Source organism: Ursus americanus, chromosome 10 (genome assembly GCF_024610735.1).
Source record: "Ursus americanus isolate L20-20 chromosome 10, mUrsAme1.1.p, whole genome shotgun sequence".
NCBI classification, from domain to species: Eukaryota; Metazoa; Chordata; class Mammalia; order Carnivora; family Ursidae; genus Ursus; species Ursus americanus.
The window spans coordinates 18,277,125-18,296,501 of NC_142136.1; the positions used below are offsets into that span (position 1 = coordinate 18,277,125).

Genomic DNA, 19,377 nt, shown 5'->3' on the forward strand with positions numbered 1-19,377 from the left:
CTGAATGTCGTTTTGCCCCTTCAGGGCCCAGTCTAAGGGGAAACACATTTGTAAAAAATTTAATTAATGTGACAAAGTGCTATGAAGGAAGTACATACTCAGTTCTGTGGGACCACAGGGAAAGAATGATTTCCTTTTCGTGGCGAGATCAGTGAGGGGGTCAGAGGAGATTGTAACCAGGTGGTTTACAGTCTCCTTACCAACAACAACAACAAAAAAATACAAGATAGAATATATTCCTAGTTTATAAATAAGAAGCTGAGTTTATTATGGTTAAATTTACCTAAGTCCACGAAGCTTATGAGTAACAAAACAAACCTGAACTCAGATTAGCCAGATGAGACTGAAGGAGGAAAAGGTAGGAAGTATGAAAAGCTATGTTTCATTGGGGAAAGCCAGAGCAGGGAGGAGTGGCTGAGTTGCAAGGCCAGAGGTGCTTAGCTAGGGGCTGGGGAGGTGGCTGGGGAGCTGGGAAGGGCCTGAGAGGTTTCCCTGCAGCAAGTTAGCAAGCTGGCATGTTACTGTTCCTGGACACTGACAGAAGACAAGAGACTCACCCAACAGCAAGCCAGCAGCATGAGCATGGAGCTGGTTACCCTGCTCTACGGGGGGCTCTCCAGGGATGCCTGCACCTGTCGCACTCCAGGGGAGGAACAGGATCATGGGGGGCGGGGGTGGTGGTTTTGCCACTTCTGTAGTAAGCTGAGACAATCCTGCTCTCTGTCCTGGGAGAAACTCTCCCTCAAGGTTGCCTGCTGTGAACAGAAACACAACACTGGACAAATGGCCCAACTAAAGGGTAGCCAGGGCCTTGCATTTTTGGCAAACTCAGTAAACACATAGAAATGGGACATTGGGAAGGTGGATGACCTCTCCCAACATGTGGGGAGAGATGGGAGAGAGTGGAGCCAAGGACAGGAGATTGGAAAAGAAGGCAGGGATCATACAACTGAGAAATTTAAATGCAACACATGGGTTTGAGCTTTTGCCCCAAGCACTGGGAAGCCATGAAAGATGTTGTAAGATGTGTATCAAACATCACCGCAATGGTTTGTATGAGTTGAACAGCTTTGCTCAGACCTCCTCCCTTTCCTTCCCTGACCCAGCTCATCTTCATAGTTAGTGAAAACACTGCCAATCTATAAAGGTGATCCTCTTTCTAGAAATTTTTAACTTGCAACCAAGAGACTTGGGAGAGTTTCTCCCCTTGGGGGAAAGATATCGGGCAGTCATATTTTCTGCTATAGGAAGAAGGCTGCTCGCAGCAGAAAAAAAAAAATCCTAAAGCCACAGAATAAGAAATCTGTAAATATGCTAGTCTCCATTTTCTTTTTTTTTTTTTTTTTTTTTTTTTTAGTCCATCTGCATCCCTGCCCCCCTCTGTCTTCATTGTCCCTCCAGATGCCTCCATGGACTCCAATGCATTCCTATTTCAGCTTAGCACAGTCTTAGTTATGCTCTGTCACTTGAATCTGAACATAGGACTAGTATTAGAAGGGCCGTGTTCCCAGCTTCATCTCCAGGAACACTACGTTGGAAGCAGGATGGAAAATGGCTTCCAACGAAGACAAAACTGGAAACGTGACCAAGAGACTATCACAACAGTCCAAGAGAGAACTGACGTTTCCATGTGTCCTTACAGACGTGACCATAATTAACTACTCTGATTCAGAGATGACTTTAAGAAATAGTTCCAGACTCTGAAATTGGTTTAGAGCACCTCAGTAGTTCCCGGGATAATCTGTGAGGACCCATTTTACATATGGTAGCTCAAGATCAAAAACTGACCCTTCCAAATGGGGAGAAAAAGTCTGATGCCAAAGAAGACAGGGTCAGGTCATGAAGGGTCTATAGAAAAGTTGGGATTATTAGGATAAAGAACAACGGGATCGCCTGTTTTTATTGCTGCCCTTGGACTCAAGCCCAGGAGCCCTGAAGGATTATTACACAGAGAAGCTCAGGATAGTACAATTGCCAGGGCTTCCCCTCAGTGTTCCTGTGTAAATCACATACAAAACCACATATCACCAAGTAAATTAACAATTCTAACTCATTTAAAAAAATCATCTTTGTCAAGAATTCAAAAGACACAGAAATTTTGTGAAGTATATTTTTACTTCTAAACTCTCTCCTATCCCTCCCCTATGTTGGGAGAGGTCATCCACCTTCCCGATGTCCTGTTTCCATGTGTTTACTGAGTCTGCCAAAAATGCAAGGCCCTGGCTACCCTTTACTTGGGCCATTTGTCCAGTGTTGTGTTTCTGTTCACAGCAGGCAACCTTGAGGGAGAGTTTCTCCCAGGACAGAGAGCAGGATTGTCTCAGCTTGCTACAGAAGTGGCAAAACCACCACCCCCGCCCCCCATGATCCATGTTCCTCCCCTGGAGTGCGACAGGTGCAGGCATCCCTGGAGAGCCCCCCGTAGAGCAGGGTAACCAGCTCCATGCTCATGCTGCTGGCTTGCTGTTGGGTGAGTCTCTTGTCTTCTGTCAGCGTCCAGGAAACAGTCACATGCCAGTTTGCTAACTTGCTGCAGGAAAACCTCTCAGGCCCTTCCCAGCTCCCCAGCCACCTTCCCAGCCCCTATGTTATGTTAGTCACCATACAGTATATTCTTAGTTTTTGATGTAGTGTTCCATGATTCATTGTTTGTTTTTTCCTTTCATATATGCTCTAAGCCATTTGTCCTAATTTGGTTAGAAAGCTTTCCTCTCCTGATGTAATGTTCACATGTGTTGATCCATAATTTATCATTCAATAGATATTAATAGATATTTACATTAGTTGCAGTTTTTTTCTGTGCAATGAATATGTACATATATATGTATGTATATGTGTGTGTATATAAAATTATATATATATATATAATTTTATCCAATTACTTTGTTGGAATACTTTCCTATAAATTGGAAAGGGTAAAGGGTATACAAAATTTAAATTTTGACTGATAACTGCAAAATTCCACTAAATGTACACACAATCTTCATCAGTTGTCCCGCTCAGTATCTGTCAATGAGTGCTCTCTTTCCTACAATCACGGGAACATTAGCTATCACTATTTTTAATCCTTGACAGTGTGATATTCATAAGAAATTAGTTTTCTGGGGCGCCTGGGTGGCACAGCGGTTAAGCGCCTGCCTTTGGCTCAGGGCGTGATCCCGGCGTTCCGGGATCGAGTCCCACATCAGGCTCCTCCGCTATGAGCCTGCTTCTTCCTCTCCCACTGCCCCTGCTTGTGTTCCCTCTCTCGCTGGCTGTCTCTCTCTGTCGAATAAATAAATAAAATCTTTAAAAAAAAAAAAAAAAAGAAATTAGTTTTCTTCTGTTAATGTTGAGTTCCAGCATCTTCCATATCCTTATTAGTCATTTATATCATTTGAATTTCCTCTTTAAGTTCTTTTTTCATTTCCCTTGGGATATTAGTGTCTTTGTTACCAATTCATAAGAGCTCACTTGTGATTAAGGGTGCTAACCTTTTGACAGCTGTGCAATACAGATGAAATGCCATAGGGTTTTCCCCCCATTTATTTTACTACAATGTTTATTTTTTTGATCACACACAAGTTATGTATTCAAATATAATGTTCTTTTTTTTTTTTAAGAAAGGCAAAGGGAAATCCCTGAAGGACTTAACACAAGAAATAAAGATGAGATTTGAATTTTACTTGGAAATCAACTGGGAAGCAATTGGGAAGTGGCCTGGTGAGAATCAAGAGCAGATGCTGGCAGATCGGGTAACGCAGACATGAAAAGACACCAGAGGACAGCACAGTGGCAGCAACGGGAGTGGGTGCAGAACTCCAGGGGCATCTAGACAATGTGGCAACTGGTTGAATTGGTGGAGTGGGTTGAATTAAACTCCTGTGTTTTTAGGGGGTATCATCAATTTAGTCACGTTTCTAACTGAACCTGAAAGAGATAGGCACCACCAATGTTCTTCATAGAAGGGGTGAAGGGAAAGAGAGGCAAAGGAACAATTAATAAAAACATAATCATGAGGCAGCTGAATGTGAGTAGGGAAATCATCACTGATTGGAACTTCTAAAAACGTTTATGCATTAACTATAGAACAGATTTATGTTTTGACACATTTTAATTACAAATCAAATATTCTCTGAAAGCTCTGGGTTTAAATATTTAAAGTATGTAAAGTTTTGTCATATAGGATCCTGGAAGGAAATAGATCAGTACTGTTAAATATGATTATTTAATAAAATACTTATAAAGGGACAGGCATAGGAAGACTGTAAGAGATCCTGCAGTACTCCCCCGCCACCACCAAGCTAGTAACTGTGGAGAAGAAGCTGTTAATACCTCTTAGGGGGCAGGAAAATAAAGTATTTACCAGAATCCAGAGAGAGTTGTGAGGTCACCTGCCAAGAGCTGTTTGCTATTAGATAAAAGAACGGAGACAGCCTGCGTTGACTCTCTAGGGTGAAACCAGCACAGTCCACCAGCCCAGGCTGCTGCCTAGCCACTGCTTTCCTCCGATGCCAGAGGCAAGAAGGCCCACTGACACCCTGCTGACCGCCCAGACACAGAGCAGAGTGGGGCATCCACCTGAAGGGCCAGAGACGTGCCAGCACACTGCGCCTTTGCGTCTTTCACATGGAAGGAAAAGTTCTTATCCCCAACACAGGGACACACAAAGTCCAACCAGTACTGCGACATGCAAAACCACGATAAAACACAGCAGAGAATTATCTCCTCCTCACCTGTCCAAGTCAATTCTCTACTATAGAGCCCAGCCCTGCTAGCATTCACTCAGCACCCTCTTGATCTTCAAGGAATTAATTTAAATGACAATATTCTGTAAAAGACTAGCCTTTAGTTCTTAAACTACATAACAGGGATAAACAAATTTTACCGTGGGATTAAAGGATAAATAATAAACTATTTATTAACTAAACTAAGGAATGAAAACCTGGACTATGTCTCCAAGAATACAGGATTAATACTATGAGGGTGAGTGAAGGGAGAAAAATACTTGACACTTTGGTATTTTATTAGCATGAAGGAAAAGGGATTTCTACTATGATTTCTTTGCCTGCTCCCTGATCCAGCATAAAGAATTGTTTAAATGTATCAAAAAAGAACATCTGTAATAGAATCAACTAGGTAGCATTTTGTAGAGAATGGTACTATTTACAGTTTTTTCCCCATACCATGTGGTCCTCAGAAACCACTGAAAGGGAAAAGAAAAAACCTCTATCATCATTCCTGTGAAGAAAGGAAAACACTTTCTGAGAAATTGAGTTGTTTGCTAAAGGTCACATAGCTAATAAGTGATAGAGTCAAGACTAAGCTATTTCAAAAACTCGAAGTTCATTGTTATTCACTAAAATATGTGACCATAATATGGGATAAATTATAAGGCGAAATGTTTTTTCCTGTTTATCCCATGGCAACATTTCAATGTTTTGTCATATCTACTATTTTTCTTTGTTTTGCATGTAAGATATCTCCAAAGGTGAGTAGAATATTAAATATTTAATAGCCTGCAGCTTATTTGTGCCCCTGAACTTGTAAAAGTAAAAAGTAAAATTTAGTTTTGTAACTAAAGCTCTTAACTGTACACACACAGATCCTCATAACTTCACCTGACAAACAGGACCCGGAAAGACTCCTGGATTCCTCAGCTTTTTCCCCCTTTCCGTGTTATTCCTACTTCCTTCACCTTTTAAGTTGGTCAAAAAAACTTCGTTAAAAATGACTTTTTTTTTTCTCCCAGAGTGAAATGTATTCCAAGACTGGTGAGAACAGACTGTTAATCTCTTCCTTTTATTGACCTACTTCAGTTTCAGGTCATTAAACACAGACATTTTCAATGATCAAAAGAAAATGAACCAAATGTAACTTGCTACAACCTTACTAAATAAGAGAGTTGTTCAAAAGGCAAATAAATCTGAACAGGTAATTTAATATTGACAATCTTCCATTTAAAGAATATATATGTAATGAACAAGGACATCCAGAAATAATGTTTACATTCCTTTGATCAATGAAGGCACAGTCTTGTGCTTATTATCAGACTCCTTCTTGGTTCTTACCCTCCCCCAAAAACAATGTTGAAGAAATCATGAACTGAAGACAAAGAAAAGCAAAAGATTACGAGCTCTAAAAAGATAGCTGCAAAGATTACTTAATTATACTGCCTATACACAATTATAAAAGCTAAAATAAATGTGGTTATCATAGCACAGAAGGAAGGAAAACTGGTCATTCAAACCCATTACCCTGATAAGAGTAATAAACAATTTGCAAAACAAGAAATGTTTACTGTTTCATTTATTTGAAACATAAATTTAAGTCCATAGCTGAACCATATCGAAATAAGCATGTCTCATCAGCACTGACTTAAATAATCCCTCTATTTAGGTAGAATTTCCTAATACCTCTTTTCAGATATCCTCAATAACTAACCAACTATATACTTCATACAGAAAAAAAATTGTTTTTTCAAAGTGTCATTGAAAGAGGTTCTAAAGACTAGGTGTTTCTAAAACTGGAATTGTTGGAAATACTTTGGAGACAGATTTTACCTGCTACCATAGACCATGTTTTGTGATTTAGCAACAATTATTTGTTTGCTTGTTCTGAAAGGCCTGGTCTCTCTACTTGGTCTGCGTGGAGTCTGGACCCCAAGCTGGTATCTTTTAACATAGGAATAACTCCACAGCACAGGAATCACTCCATAGCACAGGAATCACTCCATAGCACAGGAATCACTCCATAGCACAGGAATCACTCCATAGCACAGGAATCACTCCATAGCACAGGAATCACTCCATAGCACAGGAATCACTCCATAGCACAGGAATCACTCCATAGCACAGGAATCACTCCATAGCACAGGAATCACTCCATAGCACAGGAATCACTCCATAGCACAGGAATCACTCCATAGCACAGGAATCACTCCATAGCACAGGAATCACTCCATAGCACAGGAATCACTCCATAGCACAGGAATCACTCCATAGCACAGGAATCACTCCATAGCACAGGAATCACTCCATAGCACAGGAATCACTCCATAGGTAAGTGACATGTGTTTTACTGCCAACATGGAATTAACAAGAGTGGGAGATGGAAAAACTGAACCATTCCTTACTGTTAATTTCCTCAGAGAAAGAAACCACCAAAAAAAAGGGGGGGGGGTGAGAAAGAAAAAATCAAATAAAAAACAAACCCACCAATCCAGAGCCAAATATAAATTACATCTGCCCACCTTATATTTCTCCATTCTCCCAACAGACAAATTAATGCTCGAAGTCAGATCAGTCACTGTCTACATGATGATAAAAACTGTGTAAATGAATCCCTTAACTGTTAAATAATCTTCCTTTCCTTGTAGGACACTTGAGGAAACTTTCTTCCGGACATTTGTTTGGCAACTCATTTACTCTGTTTCAAAAATACTGGATAATGTAGATAAAAATTCCTTTAAGTTTAAACTTAAAAGGGCTGGGTCACTTTATAGAATTTGCGGCAGGGGTACATAAGAAAATACTGACTCCTCGAAAATAATTTACTCAACACCACAACTGAGCCCAGGTCAGAAGATTTTTTTAAAACATAACCTCCTACATTTCCCATTCTGTTAATATTAAGCAGAGAAAACATAAGTAAACACAATAAACGGAGTCTGTTAGATAAGTATGCAGATAAGATTAATGCTATTAATCAAAATATATTTATTAATTTTGGCCTAATCACAAAACATTAGGATATATCGATCACAGATCCTACTCTCAAATAGCCTACAGTCTAGCAGAGGGAAAGAAATAGATTCAAAATTAATATTACTGCTTTGGGTCCCTATCTTATATGAAAAATAACTAAGTACTGATCTATATGAGGTGGGTTTGAGGATTTCAGGGCTGATCAAGGCCAAGACAGGACTTTTCCAAAAGGATGGTAGTAGGAGACAGTGAGCTTTATTTGAGTGGCACTTTGACAGGCTCCACGAGAAGGGATGTCCCTCACAATAAGAGACCTTCCAGAGACAATAACGCAAGGCCCCCACCCAGAAGAGAAAGACGACAAGGAAACTCTCAGGAGAGAAGGGAACAGCAGAAGGGGCTCGTGTATCTTGTATCTCGGTGAGATTGCTCAGCAACGAGATGGGAAGTCTCTGAGTCAGGGAGCTTCGAAGGGCAGCGGTGGCTTGGGTCTTTCAGAGCCGCCACGTGTGTTTTAGCTACGGCTAGCGGATGTCAGTGCAGTTTTGCAGAGCATGCAAAGCAAGCAAGCTCTAAGCAACTAAAAATATGCTCATCTGAGCTCTATTTAAAGCAACTGGATGTGTAAAAATTTGAGTTTGGCACTAGAGGGCTTTGGGCTAATAGTCCTAACCTGATGTGAAGAAGTAAAAAACACAGGGGCCAATCTTTAACCCATTTACACAACACCAGAAAAATTTAAAAATACCAAGATATATAGACAGCAGAATCTTGGATAGACTATCCATCTGTGGACGGACTTCTAGAGCTTCACTTAAGAATCAGAGAGGTTCAAAGGATGTAGAAAATTCTTCAACAACTATTTCAATTCTTACTCCGCGTCAGACACCGCTCTAGGCAGCAGATACCCTTCAGTGAACAAGGTGCCCGACAGTACTGGCTACCTCGTTTACAGGGTCCGCGCCAAATGAGAAAGCAGGACTCTGAGCACACTTCAAGACGGCAACAGCAGAACATTAAACCGAGCACAGGGCCTTCTGAGAGTGGGACCCTGTGAGAGTGCACAGGTCACGTGCCCATGAACCCGGCCTTGGTAGACACGTTCTCTCTTCTCTTCATACAATCTAGTGGTGACAGAGCAATAGCAAAAAGAAAGAAAAACACATGGCACCATGGAAGAAAAAAGGGAATTCTACAATAATAACTGGGGGAACATAGTTCAATGAACTTTGAGAAAAGCCTCTCCAAAGAGTTGACATTTCAGCCGAGACCTGAGCCAGTCAGATAGATAATGTGCTTGTGTGAAGGAGCCATAGGTTGGACAGTTTATGCCAATGGTTCTCAACCAGGTAATGCGAAGAGTTACTGGTGGTTATTTCTGGATGGTAAATTTTGCTTCCTTTGTACTTTTCAGTACTTTGAATTTTCAAGAAAATGTGTACTCTTTCATAAAAACATGAAAGTGCAAAATCTCATTTTCTTTCTATGAAAGTGCATTATGCATTCAATTTACATAGCACCCATATGTGAACTTGATATGGCTAATCAAAGACCTAGAGGGGATTATGCTAAGTGAAATAAGTCAGACAGGGAAAGACAAATACTGGATGTACTGGATGATTTTACTTATATGTGAAATTTTAAAAAACAAATGAAAAGACAAAACAAAGAGAAGCAGACTCATGCATACAGGAAACAAATTGTTGGTTACCAGTGGGGGGAGGGGCTGGGGGATGGACGAAACAGATACAGGGGATTAAGATTTTACAGTTTTAAAATATATAATTCATGGGGATATAATGTACAACTTAGGGAATATAGTCAATAACACCGTAATAATTCTTTATGGTCACAGAGGTAACTAGACTTATTGTGCAGATCATTTCATAATACATAAAAATACCAAATCACTATGAGGTACACGTGAAACTAACAGGATACTGTATGTCAATTATGCTTCAATAAAAAATTAAAATTAAGAAAAATTTAAAATCTTAAAAATAATTTTTAAAAGAAACAGTAAGTGTTGGCAAGGATGTGAAGAAAAAGGAACACTGGTGCACTGCTGGTGGGCATGCAAACTAGTGTGGCCACTGTGGAAGACAGCATGGAGGGTCCTCAGAAAGGTAAAAATAGAACTGCCCTATGACCCAGTATTTGCACTACTGGGAATTTATCCAAAGAATAAGAAAACACTATTCAAAGGGATACATGAACCCCTATATTGTATTGTTTATTGTAGCATTATTTATAATAGCCAAACTATGGAAGCAGCCCAAGTGTCCATCAATAAATGAACGGATAAAAAAGAGGTGGGATATATACGCAATGGAGTATTATGCAGCCAAAAAAAAAAATGAAATCTTGCCATTTGCAACAAAATGGATGGCTCTAGAGGAGCGTATGATGCTAAGTGAAATAAGCCACTCTCCTATATGCTGGCTAAGTGAACATAAAAAACATTTTTAAATTTTAAAAAGGAAAAAAAAAAAAGAAATAAGCCAGTCAGGGAAACACAAATACCATAGGATTTCACTCATTTGTGGAATTTAAGAAATAAAAAACAAAGGAGAAAGAAAAGAGAGAAGACAAACCAAAAAACAAACCCTTAACTATAGAGAATAAAGAGAGGGTTTCCAGAAAGGAGGGAGTAGGGGGATGGATGAAACAGGTGAAGGAGATTAAGAGTAAACTTACCTTGTTGAGCACTGAGTAATATATGGAATAGTTGAATCTCTATATTGTATACTTGAAACTAATACAGCACTGTATCTTAACTACATTGACATTAAAATAAAATAAAATAATTTTTAAAATAACAGAATATGATAATAACATTTTTTAAAAAGCTGTCCTAAATGCTGTGACTCAAAGAAGAATGACTAATGACATTAGGGTGATTTTAACAGTGACATTAGTGAAATTTGAAATTTCTAAAGCTGAAAAGAGGAAGAACTGAGGACACAGTTGGTGTTGTCTTTTCTTCTAGTTGAAGGTCCGGCTTTCATAAAAGAAAGATAGATATGGAAAATGACTATTCTCTATTAAAAGTAAAGCTATTGTTACTCAACCAACCAGATCAGGCACCACATTAACAGACAATCTATTGCAACAAAGCATGTGACTGAAGTCTCTCATGACCCCATTCTAAGGTTTGTGGTTTCTTCAACAGTTATACCAAGAGGCCACTGATTTATAAATCACTTCTGTTTAAAAGAGACCTCTGTTTGTTGTAATGTTGCTGTTGGTGTTATTCCAGTTAATGACAAAATGAATATCACAGACTTAGAAGGTCTCCTTATCAAACCTGGAAAGTAAATTACACACACACACACACACACACACACACAGACAAGATAAAAATCCATATTCCAGAAAGTCCTGGACAAGCTGGAAACTGGTTGGTGGGAGGATACAATAATTATAAAATGTTATTCTTAAGTTCTCCAAACTGCACCTCTCCTAAAGCCAATTATACAAATATAGGATGTTGGACACTTGGCAAAAAAGAATTTAAATTGTGGGATGGAGGGAGGATGGGAACACACACAACATTTATACTTGCTGGGAAGCTGAGTATGAGGAACTGGGGTGTGATTAGTGCAATTCCAGCCCCTGACGGACACTCACACTCCGTGGCCTTCAAGTAGAAAATCATACTCTCTGTCCTATCAGTGAGCCTCACTAAAGGCCTGGATAAAAATGACACACATGATTCTCACAGCCATCAATGCACACACTCGATTTTGCAGAGGAGAAAGTGACACGCTGCCCTGACAGTGGAACTACGTCTTGATGTTTACAAGTCAACACAGACGACATGCACAGCTCAGAAAGCAATGATGGGACAAAGCCACTTGAGACCTGCATGAGGCAGGAGAGCCACCAGGACACTCTGCAACCTCAAAAATGACTCAACAGCCCCCTCTTTTGCCAATAAGAGGCCTGCGGCCTCTTTCGTAGTGATGACTACCCCCACCTTAACCGTCCTAGCCCCTAAGCAAGTTGTAAAGACCCTCAATTCCTGAACTGCCCTGCTTCATTCAACAGTCCTCGTACCACGCAGCAAAAGCCCAAATCTTTAAAAAAGCCCCTCCCCCGCAGCCCTTCACCAAGACCCCCAGAGTTCCTGTGGTGAGTGACCGCCCCTGCCCCAGCAAGCCACACGAGCCTACTCTGTTTGATTACAGGGTTCGTTCTGGTGGGTTTCAGTGGATGGGCTTCAACACAGCACAATCCTGATATTAATAATCTGCCCCAACATCGAACCATGGGTCCCTTTTACGGCTTTGGAAATGTGATCACCAAACTATGTTGCTCAAGTAGCAGAAAGGGCTAAATTCATGAGAAACAACAGTTCCGGTCTGAGATCAATGAATGGCTATGGCCATCAGCCAGTTAACTGTATAAATCCCCAAAACACCCTATAGGCGCTACTTGGCCTCCCTGAACCCAGACAGCAGAGCCAGGACAGTGGTAGAAGCAGTAGCTATGGGCTCTGCAGCCAGCAGCAACACAAATCTGTTTCTTAGAGTTTCCGTTAGCTCACAGATATATATATATATATATATACACTTACATATATATTTACCATAACCTAATAAAAACCATTTAGATAGATTTCTTTCTTAGAGCTTCCATTAGCTCATGAACAGAAACAAAAGATTTACTATAACCTAATAAATTCCATTTTGAACAGAAACTTATTTCCCAATTTTAGAAACAATGATTTGTGACCAAAAAAACTCATTTATTATAAAAACATCTTCTGTTGTATAGAGATCTAAAACTAAAATGTCACCCTTAAAGGCCACGTCTAGTTAAATATCAAGACACTAAATAAAAAATTGTAATGACAACAGCACATTTTGCTAGCACTTACTATGTGCCTGGATTTGTGCTATTTTGTACACACATATTATTTCATTTCATCTCTGCAACAACCCTTTAAGAACTCATATTCCCATCTTGTAGATGATAAATCAGAGGTTCAAAGGGAACAATCAATTAGCCGAGGTCCCACAGCTAGAAGGGGCAGAACCAAGTTTTGAAACCCAATGTCCGTAATTCCAAACTCCAAGGTTACCAGGTAGATTTTCTGCTGGGTGTGAGAATGAATCAACACTGTCCTGAAGCAATTATAAGATTGGATCATAAGGAAAGCAGTTAAAAAATAAAACTATACAGCACTAAAGTGTCCTTTAGTATTAGAATTTCATTTTGCCACATCAAGTTTATTTTTATTATCTCATTTATGGGCAAAAGCTACCAAGAAAAAGTTATTTTTCACAAACTACTCCTTGTACCAATGAACATCCACTTTTTAAAAACCAGTTGGTATATAAATTACCTGAATATAGTCTTGGATTTTTTTATGAGCTTCTCCTTTCTGAATTATCTTCTTGAAAAAGGGAAAGAATGCAAGTGTGAACAATGCATGTGTGAAGAGAATTTCAATGGGAAGGCATTATCCCTCCTCCCCAATAAATAAAATAAAAATAAAAAGACCTTTAAAAGGCACTTTCACTAAGTTTTTTTTTTTTTTTCCTGAATAAAATAAACAAGAGCAAAGGTCACCTTGACTACTACTTAGGAAATAAAATCAGAATGCAGGAAAATCTGTAATTCTAATCACATTTACACCTTCTCTTCTTTTTTACATTTCTTATCCAACATCCTTAGGAGCTCAATAGGCTTAAAAGAATTGGAGCAGGGTAGAGAACAAAGGTGAGGAAAATCTGAGAAATTACTTGAATGGCTGTTCCCACCATTTTAATAATTCCAAATTGGGTAACATAGTTTTCAAAAGATGTAAAAGTCACAAATGTAGGAAGAAACCATAAAAAGTTGTTCTACCTGCTTATATTATAAAAATAGGATTCTGACTAGACTTCTTAGGAATTAACCACTTGAAGACAGTAAATGAAGAAAGAGCTCACATGCACACACACGCACACATGTTTCAAATATCAAATTTAAATATATTAGCTTTTGGCGGGGGGGGGGAACAGAGGGAGAGGGAGAGAGAGGATGTTAAGCAGGCTCTGACCTCAGGACTCTGAAAGCATGACCTGAGCCAAAATCAAGAGTCCAACACTTAACCAACAGACTGAGCCACCCGGGCGCCCCCTAAATATTTTAGCTTTAGTCAGTGAAAGCCCATGTGCCAAATAAATACGTTCATTACAAGCAATATCAATATTTGTATTCTTACGTGGAGATGACTACTTAGATTAACTATTGTTGTCTCTTGAGACTGAGGATGTTCTTAGAAAACAAGACACCCAACTGCTATGCTCAATCAAGCCAAATGTTATAGATCATATATAAATACAAAAATAAAGAAAAACAGTTACGAAGCACATCGTATGTGTGGTTTACTCCATTTGGGAATGAGATTGTTATAGTGGGAAACAGAGAAGCATCAATGTCAAAAGAAATAGTTTAATATTTCATTTAATTATTCAAATAAAGCAATCACTAACAATACAGAGACCAGAATGATTCTAATCAAGGTGATTCTAATTCAGAATAATACTTTCATGTGACTTTTTCTTAATGCAAATATCAAAGGAATTTAGCCCTTCTTTTCACCAGCTCCACCTATGTCCCTAAGACTGCAACCCTGCACAGCCCCTTTCGTAGGTACTGCTAGGATTCCTCCTCCGTCAAGTTAAGCCATAGATAAAGGAAGGTACTAGCAATGGGGAAGCAATACAGAATGTCTTAGAAAAGAAAGTGCTTCCCATCCTGACTCTTTTTTAGGGGTCATATATATCAGATGCAAATAAGGACACCATTTCTTTCTCTGTAGAGCCGAGCTTCGCCAATGATTGATACTCCGGAAAGTTCTTCAAAAGAGATGAAATAGACACAAGGTTCTAGAAATGTAACACCTCAACAGTGTGTTACATTCAGCAGGTACCAGAAAATGAGCTATGGGAAGGGCAGGGAAATTAAGGCCTGACTGGGGAGCTGTCAACACTTCCTGAACATATCAGCCAAAATTATAGCATCTGTGGGGCAAAATCTAATAATGCAGTTCAATGCCTTCACTCTGTCCCCCTGCCCAACACAGCTCCCACTTTAGCAGTATTAGTTACTGATAAGTGAAGTTTAGGGGTTTTTAATAAAAAGAATGCACTGATGTACAAGAATTGGTTTATAAAGGGGTACTATTGTTTGAGGAGAGAACTGCCCTAAGCTGAGAATACCAATTATTTTGTTTCAAGAAAAAGCACCTAGTACTGAATAGGCATTCAAATAAATACTTGAAATATTTCAAATATTAAAGACTGGTCGTGTAAACTAAAACGGATTCAATGTTCCCAAATGCTCAGATTTTCCTTGTAAGATGACTGGTGAACTGGGTTCACAACCAGCAAAGCAATCAAGCAAGACAGCTACAGCTCCATGGTGCTAAAAGCAAGTCTCTTCGCCCTAAAAACTCAGGCAGAGGACGTTATCTTAGACCGAAGCATCTTCTGCAAATTCTTTATTCAACCAATAAGCTCACAGCATTCGTCTGTGTGTTGAGTTCATAGCCAGGGTGCATTGCTCCAGTAAGATCTTAGCTTCAGACACCTGCTATTGCCTTCGATAACTAAGACCTAATCTTCCGGACCAAAGGTAAACTGGAAATCCCACCAGCAGAAGGAAATTTGCGCGGTAGGGGTGGGGAGCAGGGGATAAAAGTGCTGGCAAACGGCACTTACAAGAAGCAGAATCTACACCGGCTACGCTCACGGTATTCCTTCCCCCTCAGTCTCTGGTTATATGTCTCATCCATATATGAGTGGCTTCCCGATAATGTTCAATTTGCTCGCCTCTTACCGTCACACCTTTCAGGCGTTGAAACTACCCAGGGGTCTGAGAGACGCACTGGGTAGTTCAGGTTCCCACAAGGAGGGCTTGGTGCCAGGGCGCAGAGAGATGGCTAAGGGTCACGCCATTGTGGGTGTACGGGTCCGAGTCCTAATTAAAAAGGAGACCGGTTGCCCTTGCCAGTGCCCCGTTCTCCAGCAAAGGAGAAGAACACAGATTTGTATTTTTAGCATCAAACTTGGAGCGACCAACCCAACTCTGCCTACCACACGAGAAAACAGCAAACCGAGGCCCCCCGGCGGGGCAGTGGTGAAATTCCCACTCGCAAAAGACACGCAGTCAGGCCGCGCTTTCCCCAGCCGTCAGCTTTGCCGGCCTCTTCCAACGCATCGGCAGAGACTAACGGAGCCAGCGCGGGCGGCAAATGCCCAGAGCCCGGCTTAGCCGCAGGCGGAGTCAGGGAGTCCCCACAGCTGCGGGGCGCTCGGGATGTTCACACAGAGCTTCCTTCCTCAGAGGCCTCCCCAGGGTTCACCTTGCCCCGCCGGAGCGCCTGAAAGGTCATCTTCCCACGAACCGCCACCCCCAGAGGCCGGGGAGCGCGGAGTCGGCGCTCAGGACGCCCCCGGCCCACGTCGCGGCGCAGCGCCCTGCGTCCGCGCGCCGCGCCTCACCTGCCCGCGGCGAATCCGGCAGCCCCTTGACGGCTCCCACCAGGCGCCACTGGAAAAGTTTCCGAACTTCTTCGCAGCTCTGCACGCCCTCGCTCCGAGTAGACCCAACAAGAGCCAGAAGGAGGAGACAGCAACAGCCCGCGCGCCAGGTCTGTGCGTCCATCATCGGTGTCCTCGTCGCTCCTTCCCACGTAGTGGACTCCACTCTCCCCGCGCGCCCTGCGTTGCAGGCGCTGGAAAACGCTCGGCGGTCGCGGTTCCCAAAAGGTGCAAGCTGGCTGCAGGCGTTCCGGGGCCGTTCTGGGACACCGGCTTCACCTGGGGCACTTGGCTTTCTCCCGAGGAGCTCCGAGGCTGAGACACCAGAGTTCTCGAGCAGAGCGCCGCGAGGTCTCCCTCTCCGGCGGGGGCGAGTTGGCGCTGAACCAGGGAGGAAAAGGGCTGGAGCCGCACGGAGCCGGCGAGCATCCGGCTCTGGCCACCGCAGCCGTAGCCGCGGGCTCAGCCAGCAGCAGCCAACCTGGGACGCGCCCGCCCGCCGTGCTCCGCGGGCAAGCTCCGCCCCTCCACGTTCCGCCCCGCGACCAGCCTCCGCCCCCACGCCACGCCCCCGGCGCGCGGCCCCCCGCGGCTCCCGCCTTCCCGTGTCAACGCGGCCCCACGCAGGACAGACCTCCGAGCGGCCCTGCCTGGATCGAGGAAACAAATAAATAAAACGAAAGCCGGGCCGCGCTCTCCCGGTCCTTCTCTAGGAGAACGGTCTGATGAAAAGAGCGAATGTATGAAGAGGCTCAGAGAAGATAAGGGATGAGAAACACCAACTGGAAGTACGATGAAATATTTGACCAGAAGTTGAGGTCTTCAGTACATGGGAATCTGTATCGAAATTGCGTGAAATGGGATCTGGGCACGATCCAAGCGCAAAAACTTTACAGTGGAAGATCCCAATTGAGAAGCTTGATGGCATTCATAAGGTTTTAAGAGTGTCCATGAGAAGTTAACTTTTTAAAAACTGGTTTATGGTATTGCCTTGGAACATTTTTCTGTAACGTTAACAGTGATTCTCTGAAAGAATTTAGAAGTCATAAGAATTCCATTCAAACTTTATCAGGTTCATATTATCACGGTAAAGTCCAGTTTATTCTCTTGTCAACCTTTAGCACCATATTTTACTTTAGTATTTTGGTTCTATGTGGGCCCTTCTGAGCTTTATCACCTCTGGAATTTTTTAAAAACATTTTTCAAAGAATTTCTAAGATAACAGCGCTCAGGGGAGTTTCTAAAGATAGAAAAATGAAGACTTTAAGCAATTTAAAAATGACAAAGGAATTTTGTCCATTTACAATTTACAAAAAGAATACATTAGAAACCATAAACCAGTGGGTCCTGTGCATTTTCTAAATGTGATTGACTCAAGAGCGGGTGAGTGACAAGCCTCTCTTCATCTTCAGGCATCTGAAGGTACTACTCCTCCAGTCAAACAAAACTGCTCAAAAGCATCAGGCAGGGTAGACTACAAATGCCTCAACCACTTAAAAGGAATTTAATCTCAAATTTGAACCCTTGCCAAGAGATAGAGATGAATAATTTTAAGTCTTAGTTAAGTGTCATGGGACTTTTAATGACCATTTGATATCAAAGGCAGCGCTTTCAGCAGTAGATTGCTTGCGTTAAAACCATTCCAGGGAAATGGCTGAGATACTTCTTCAGTGAAATAGCGCTCACTTGCCTTTTGACATCAATTCCATGAATACTAGATTTTTTTTTTTTTTGGAGAAGCTCTTAATAAATGAGAATTGAAAAAAAATAAAGCTGCTTTTAAATTCAAGGACTTCAAGCAAAGCTTTATATATGTATCGCAAGGGGGGCCAGGAGGAACTTCCCTGTGAACTTCTTCCCTAGCCACCAAGCATGGAGAGATTGCTTGGAAGTCAGCGATGTATATCTATGAGAAGAAGAAGAAGAATGACCATGAGGATGTGTATAGCGCCTGGGTGACAGCACTCTGAGTGCTTTTAATGAATACGAATTCACTCATTTAATCTTTAGAACAACCCTATAAAGTAGTTACTATTACTGCTGTTTTACAGATGAGGAACAGAGAGGTGAAGTGGCTTGTCCTAGACCAACATAGCTGTGAAAGGGTGCAGCCAGGAATCGAACCCAGGCATTAGAATACAGAACGTGTGCTATTAACCTCAGACTCTCGGCCACTCCATGCCATACCAGAGAACCTACTGGGTTACATTCAGTAACACCAAAGGTGGTTTATAAATTTATCATATTTTTTTACTAGTAATTATATATAATTTTTATCTATGGAATTTTATTCTACTAGAATTCCTTCTGTGTCAGTATAAGGCTAATAAATCCCCAGGTTTTTCCAAAACTTTTTTCTTTACCAAGATCTCTCCTTGATATATTTGATCATCATAGAGTATTAGCATTAAAAGAATCCTTAGAGATTACCTGGTCCAATTCATTCACTTGGAATTTCTAAAACAATTTGTCTTGCAAGGGTAAAATCACAAACACAACTGAGAATTATTGATGGTTCAGTAAAACCTAATCAACTAACAAATATTGATTGAACACATACTAAATGTAAAAAAACAAACCACCGTGCTAGGCATAACCAGGATTATAGAAACATGTAAGCAAATTCTCCTCTCTGTTTTTATAATTTATTTCAATAAAACAATTAGGTGGGAAGTTATATAAAAATGGAGTAGAGGCTAATGAGAAATTAGTCCATATAAAATGTCTCCCCAATTACAAAAAAATAAGTATTTGCTTCTGCATTTTATTCCCTGTCACTACCACAGTAGATGGCTTGGAAGGGCTTGTTTTCCTAGGAGTATCCTTACGCCAGGCACCCAAACAAACCGTATATGCTGGCTATGCTGTGAAGCTACAAGACAAGTTCCTTCTTCCAACCAGAATGCAATACCAAAATGCCTTTGTATGAACATTCTAGAACAACCTCTACATAGTATACTACAACTAATCATTTGTTCAGTTTATCTCTAAATATTACAGATGAAGCTAGGGAGAAATTTCCTTATTTTGATAGTGATAATGGCTCATTTTTCCAAGGTTATTCAATAAACACTTATCAAATGCCTTTTATCTAATAGGCGTGTTTTGCTTCTGGAATAACCAATACCATTAGATAGGAGAATCTTCAAATGGTC

The 19,377-nt window shown here is 41.1% G+C and overlaps 1 protein-coding gene across 1 annotated transcript in view; it reads right to left on the reverse strand.

Moving 5' to 3' along the window:
• GPC5 (glypican 5) overlaps positions 1-16,668 on the reverse strand; it is a 653,116-nt gene extending 636,448 nt beyond the window's left edge. Inside the window, exon 1 of the mRNA XM_087865050.1 lies at positions 16,184-16,668. Coding sequence (XP_087721176.1) covers positions 16,184-16,349 — 166 coding nt within the window. The 5' untranslated portion in view covers positions 16,350-16,668. The remainder of the gene's footprint in view (positions 1-16,183) is intronic.
• Between the last annotated feature and the right edge of the window lie 2,709 nt (positions 16,669-19,377).